This window comes from Nanorana parkeri, unplaced genomic scaffold, assembly GCF_000935625.1.
Source record: "Nanorana parkeri isolate BGI_ZX_2015 unplaced genomic scaffold, ASM93562v1 scaffold141, whole genome shotgun sequence".
NCBI lineage: Eukaryota > Metazoa > Chordata > Amphibia > Anura > Dicroglossidae > Nanorana > Nanorana parkeri.
The window spans coordinates 304,067-311,050 of record NW_017306409.1 but is presented as its reverse complement, the minus strand read 5'-3'; the positions used below and the strand labels follow the sequence as shown (position 1 = coordinate 311,050).

General features: G+C 44.6%; 1 protein-coding gene across 2 annotated transcripts in view; it reads left to right on the top strand.

The window, feature by feature from the left end:
• LOC108785080 (MTSS1-like protein) overlaps window positions 1-6,984 on the top strand; it is a 138,475-nt gene that overhangs the window by 48,969 nt on the left and 82,522 nt on the right. For both annotated transcript variants that reach the window (XM_018554080.1, XM_018554079.1), the window contains exon 2: window positions 3,316-3,377. In XM_018554080.1, coding sequence (XP_018409582.1) covers window positions 3,316-3,377 — 62 coding nt within the window. The remainder of the gene's footprint in view (window positions 1-3,315; window positions 3,378-6,984) is intronic.

Below are 6,984 nucleotides of genomic sequence, written 5' to 3'. Positions count from 1 at the left end.
TCCCTTTGTTTTATAAGATGGTTAGTGTTGCTGTAAAGAATTTCTATGGCAGATCATTGATCGTTTTGTGCAATTTTACAGTTTCCTGTAGATGCGCAAATGTTTGTGTAAATTCTAATCTGCCACACATGACCCGGCTGTGAAGGATCTGGAATGCAGCGTTTATTTTGACTTGGGATATTAGAGAGCAGTGTTTGTTTACTGCTATTGTCAAAGCTTTGCATTGCTTTAAATACTACAGGTATTTGTATAGGGTCAACAATTTGCACATCGCTTTACATAGTTGCACATTCACATCAGTCCCTGCCCTTGAGGAGCTTGCAGTCTGAGGTCCCTATCTCACATGCACACAGGGGTGATATAGACAGGAGCCAATTAACCTTCCGGCATGTCTTTGGAGTGTGGGAGGAAGCCCGAGTACCCGGAGGAAACCCACGCAGGCACAGGGAGAATATGCAAACTTCTTGTAGATAGTGTCCTGACCGGGATACAAACCAAGGACCCCCCTAGTGCTGCAAGGCAGAAGTGCTAACCACTGAGCCACTGTGCTGCTTTGTGTTTATTACGGGACACAAGTCAGCGTGAATGCACAATACAATTTGCATCTCAAAGTGGAGGTACGCTATGGCCAATCTGTAGAGTGTATTTTAAAAATAAGGTTCCCAAGACCCAGTAATACCGTGTCCTGGGATCATCTGCCCTACCATTTATGATAATTGGACCTCCTTACCATCTTGTCTTGAATTGTAATGTCTTCCTTATATTGTAAAGCACTGCGCAAACTGTTGGCGCTATATAAATCCTGTATAATAATTGGCTCATCAAAGCCGCACTGTTTGCCGGTCTCTAAATTATTATGCTGCCACCTTTCTTGTGGACGTCCTCACAGCTACCATGTAATCTGTGCGACACCGGCATCCATTCCAGCCCAGAAGATGGGAGGACTGGGGACACCGGCTGTCATGTGACCATTGCTTGGTGTTAGGATTTCTATTTATGAACTGTCATCAGCAGAACAGGTGTCCCCCAGTGGAAGACTCCCCCCTTGCCTCCTGTTCTAGTGACAACTGTAACATTTTTAGATTTCCCATCATTTTCTGTCCTTTTTTTTTTTTTTGCACTTATCAAACCGATATTTAAAAAAAAAAAAAATGCTTCCAATTGTATATTAAACAGACCAAAAGGGAGCAAATAAGAGAAGTTCTTTAGGGATTACATTCAAGCAAGTTTTCTAAAGATGGTAAAGGATAATTCCACATTGCCAGTGGATTTGGGAAAATGGAAGTACCCCCCACCAATATTAAACCTCTGCTGCTGTTACTTAACAACGGTCGCTTCTTCCCCTCCACGGCTCCCAGTGTAATATCCGTACACTGATTGCAGCCCTGCGGTATGTATATCAAATTTAATTTGCAAATGGTAAGCACTCATTGGTCAGCACAGTTCATGTTACATGTGAACTTTAATAGGGTCCCCATAGCAGGAGAAGATACTTTTCTGAGAAGATACTTTTCTGAGATGTACATACTGATTCTCGCCGTCCTCTGATCTTGGGTTGAACACCAGTTCCCAGCCGTTGACACTCATCCTAATTAGCTTAATTGTGAATTACATCACTGATGGGGTGGGGGGATTGAAGCGGTACGGCTGCCAGTAGCAATGACTTCTGAGAAGGGTCGGTTCACTTGTAGCAGATGATGTTGTAATGCGAAATGCTTTCTGCTTAAAACAAGCTGCTTGGCGAAATGTTTTCAAATGTTCCGTTTATAAAATGATAAAAATAGCCAGCGGATTGTAATGCAGAATCTAATTTCTTTAATCTGAAGTTTTGGAAAACACAAAAAAATATTTGCGCCGAAGAATGTTAATAGATGTGTTGGAACATTTACGCCACGGAAATTATACAGATTATTTCCAGAAATTGGATTTTATAAACGGTAATGCCCAAAAATAGTTTTACCCCAACAGTCGCCAATCATCACCCAGGGTGTGGAAACACACATCCCCAATCCATTGGAGCCAGGAAACCTCTCCATTCTACTGATCTTCAACCTCACCACTGCTAGCAAGAATAGGGAGATGGGTGCAATGTATTGGTGTATCTAAAATCCCAACCTGTGGGCCAGAGGCAGCATTTGGCTTTTTGGGATTTTTTTTTTTTTTTGTGCACAGCCCTTGCAGACACTAGTCTGTGTTTCCTTATTGCCTTGTTATAGCAGCGGTCTTTAGAAGTCTTATGTAATGTGTCTCCAGTATACTCCTATAGCATATAGCTCTTATAGCAGTCTCTGACCATCTCCCTGTAGGATGACTGCAGTCTCTGACCATCTCCCTGTAGGATGACTGCAGTCTCTGACCATCTCCCTGTAGGATGACTGCAGTCTCTGACCATCTCCCTGTAGGATGACTGCAGTCTCTGACCATCTCCCTGTAGGATGACTGCAGTCTCTGACCATCTCCCTGTAGGATGACTGCAGTCTCTGACCATCTCCCTGTAGGATGACTGCAGTCTCTGACCATCTCCCTGTAGGATGACTGCAGTCTCTGACCATCTCCCTGTAGGATGACTGCAGTCTCTGACTATCTCCCTGTAGGATGATTGCAGTAAAATAGACAAATGGAGTGTTACAAACATGAAGTTGACATGAGAATAAAGCTGCATGCACAACTTTCTGCAATCACACTGCCCTGGAACGCATGGCATTGCAGTACTTTGTGTTCCAGTGCGGGGAAATCACACTGTGGGTGGGTGGGAGGCTCATTTGGGGTGCTATTGAAATGAAATGGCACTGCAGCGCAACTCCTGCAGCAGAATTTGTCAGGCCGAAAAAGAAAATAACTTTCCACCTTTTTTAAAAACAAAAACAATTTTTAAATGTATTGTAAGCACATGGTGCTTGAATGGCTTCAGCCAGGAAATGACAGCTGCCAGGGGCAAGATTCCGCAGACGTCAGCTGAATGTAAATACAGCTGGTAGTGGGCTGGTGCAATAGCCAGCCTGCTATTAGCCATTTCAGATTGCAGTAGCCAATAGCAGCCTGGCTATTGCACCCGCCCACTGCTTGCTGTGCCCTCCTAGTGTGGAGAGAGCTAGGGGATCCGACCAACTAATCGATAATGAAAATAGTTGACAACTATTCTCATAATCATTTATTATCGGTTAATCGATTAGTTGGTTGTAGCCCTGCATCACTTCTGGCTGTTTATCCACATGATGCAAAGATTTTGCTCGTCATTGTAATATCTTCTGAATGAAGTTTTTTCACATTCCTGCATGTATACTCATCTAATGATCCTTTTTCTTTCTTTTATAGGCCAGTTATCCTACTTGGGAGGATTTCATTAGCAAAGCTATAAAGCTGCAGTCACAGTTGAGGTGAGTCTGTTTTTTTTATATGTGTATATAGAGAAAAGATATAAAAATGCCTTTAACAAAACATTTGACACGGTACACAATACTTGGGTGAGGTAGAACGCCATGCAAAATGTAAAGCAGAACTCCAGGTAGAATTTTTTTAACCCTTGCAGTGGGGGCTACCCATGCACTGCAAGGGTTAAGTGCTCATTTTTGTGTAGGTTAAAAAATAATGGTTATACTATCTGGTATAATGGTTACACCCGATCCTCTTTAAACTGGTCCCTTCCGCCTCGCTCCCCCTCCACTGCAGCTGTCTAAGGTCCCGCAAGTCATCACGGTCTCTACACTGTGTATAGGACGTGAGGACACCGAGGGACATACCATTGCTTCAATGGAGGAAGAGAGAGGCTCCAAGGACCGGTCTAAGAGGAAGTCGGCTGCGCAGATCGGGTCAGTATAACTGTTACTTTTGATACAGATCGATTAATTATTTTTTAAAGGAACTATGGGGTAAGGTTTTTCCCCCATAGTTCTCTTAAGGGTAACGGGAGGACACAAACGAGCGTCCTCCCGTCACCCAAAGCTCAGTATACCGCGAGCTACAGCTTGCGGTATACTGAGACGCCGGAACGGATCACGACAATTATGTCTGGATCCACCCAGCTGCGTGAGTGACAGCTGGCTCTGCCTATCTAGAGGCAGAGCCAGCTCTACCCGCCCCCTCCCCCATCCGCTCCGCCAGTCAGTGCTGGAGGATTGGACAGGGGAGGGGGGAATCCCAGTCTCTCCCCTGTCACTGCTCTCTGCCGCCACAGGATCGAGAAGTGAGGGAACGCCGGTATGTGTTCGCTCACTTCACAATCTACTGAGCCGACCTGCGGCAGTTTCATTGTCACAGGTCGGCTCAGATTATGAGGTTGAGTGAAAATCACTCGCCTCATAATTCTCTAACTTTAACAGTGTGACAACGCTTGTCTTTCTGCAGTGAAATCACACAGCGGCATTGTCACTCAGGACAGGGTAGTCATAGATACTTTAAGTGACAAACTAAGTTCAGCTTTTTGCAGCCACTCTTGGCAGTATTTTTATTTGTTCCAACCTCTGTCTTCTACTTTTGCTGGCCAGCTTGACCCGCATGTAAATGTGGAGAGAAATATAGATAAAGGCAGGTGGAATTTAAAAAATACAAATGTTTGCAATTTTATGTATTAATCGCATGAAGATGACAGAATACAATCATTTTCACTATAGTGCCCCTGGGAATGTATAAGGGATATATTCTCCGAGCTCGTAGCAGGGGGAGAAGCTAAGAGGGGCGATCCTTGTAATTTTGTCTATGCTCCTTCATAGAGCCCAGTAAGTAAACATCTGCTTTGTAAAATCGCAGTATCACCCTGATGCTATTGCAGAGCAGCCAGGCAATATATATATATTACAGTGATGGCGGGACAGGATTACAAATATTTGGCCGCTAAAACCTTATTATCTATTGGCTGGAGCACCGCTTTAACCTTCCTTGCCAATAGCGATTTTTGTCTTTTGAAAGACAGAGTTCTGTTCCAGGGCAGGTGTCAGACTTTAACCGCTCCAAAACCGTGTCACTGTGTAGGAGTGATATGAGTTATGGGTCTGCTTGTAATTTTCAGCCATAGGAATGTAATCGCATATGTACAGCAGCATGTAAGTAAGATGTGGACGCTTTTTCAGACTTAAGCCAAAGAAGCATTGTGGACTTCCGACACTGAGGCCAATGTCACAGAGGAGATTAGGAGATAAGGAGAGAGTTTGCCAGCGACAGGATCGCCTACATGTACAGGGAATACCTGCTTCTACACTCACAGGCCACTTTATTAAGTACACCTGTTCAATTGCTTGGCAACACAAATTGCTAATCAGCCAATAGCATGGCAGCAACTCAATGCATTTAGGCATCTAGATGTGGTGAAGACGACTTGCTGAAGTTCAAACCGAGCATCAGAATGGGGAAGAAAGGGGATTTAGGTGACTTTTTGAACGTGGCATGGTTGTTGGGGCAAGCCGGGCTGGTCTGAGTATTTCAAAAAATGCTGATCTACTGGGATTTTCACGCGCAACCATCTCTAAGGTTTACAGAGAATGGTCCGAAAAAGAGAAGATATCCAGTGAGTGGCAGTTGTGGGGACGAAAATGCCTTGTTGATGTCAGGAGAATGGGCAGACTGGTTCCAGATGAAAGGCAACAGTAACTCAACCCCTTGTTATAACCGAGGTATGCAGAATACCATCTCTGAACGCACAACACGCCAAACCTTGAATCGGATGGGTTACAGCAGCAGAAGACCACGCCGGATGCCACTCCTGTCAGCTAACAGGAAACAGAGGCTACAATTTGCACAGGCTCACCAAAATTTGACAATGAAAGATTGCAAAAATGTTGCCTGGTCTGATGAGTCGATTTCAGCTGCGACTTTTTAGATGGTCGGGTCAGAATGTGGCGTAAATGACATGAAAGCGTGGATCCATCCTGCCTTATCTCAAGGGTTCAGGCTGGTGGTGGTGTAATGGGGTGGGGGATATTTTCTTGGCACACTTTGAGCCCGTGCTGCTATCATGTCAATATGGACCAAAATCTCTGAGGAATGCTTCCAACACCTTGTTGAGTCTATGCCACGAAGAATTAAGGCAGTTCTGAAGGCAAAAGGGGGTCCAACCTGGTACTAGCAAGGTGTGCCTTTATAAAGTGGCCGGTGAGTGTATGTGTCGATCCCTCGCTCATTGCCGATAGTGTTACAGAATGCAAGAAGTCGGTATGACATTGCTCCAGCCAACGAGGGAGGGACATGTACCAGCTGATGGAGTATTTATTTTTCCTTGCTGGGTCCCACAGCTTTCCTGATGCTGACAAATTTCCCTCGGCAGTGTGCCAGCACTTTGGTCAAGGAGACGTTCCTCGCCATTTGCATCTGTTGCAGTTGGTGGCCTTTCTTAGGACCCATGTCAATGGGCATTGGACTTTTGTGCAAGGCATCAGTTTGAGATGCTTCTGAGATCATTCAAAATTCATTGAGGGTCCGCCTGACTTGTCGCTGACAGGTCCATAGACTTGTTTAGGAATGCAAAACCTATCCAAAGCAAACAAAAACATGTCCACACAGGCATAACATAAGACATAACGTTCTACTCGTGTGGGGGTGTAAGATTCTTTAGCAGGTATTTTATTGCTGTCATTGTCTCCTCCGGGGAGATTCACACTTTCCGTTTGCCCTGGAGGCTGTTGTCACCAAGACAGAAAGTGATGGGAGTGTGTGTATTTAGGGTTGTCACCTGAGAAGGGAAGAGAGAAGACTCTTCCAATTGGGACACTAGACGACATTTTTAGGATTTGCTCTATTTGGAGAGATTTCGTCTCGCTCAGTTTTGTGTCTGGGACAGGAAGTGAAGAGATATCTACTTAAAGGGACACACTCAGCAAAAACAAACCCAACTGGGACGTTGGCCATTTCAAACGCCATTCAAAACTAATGGTTAAAAAATTGTCTTGTTAGAAATGCTGTAAAGCAATAAAGCAAATTAGTTGTTTTGCCATTTTAAGACAGAACAGGTTTTCTTTAACCTCCTAACCTTACTTTCCCCCCCCCCCCCCAACA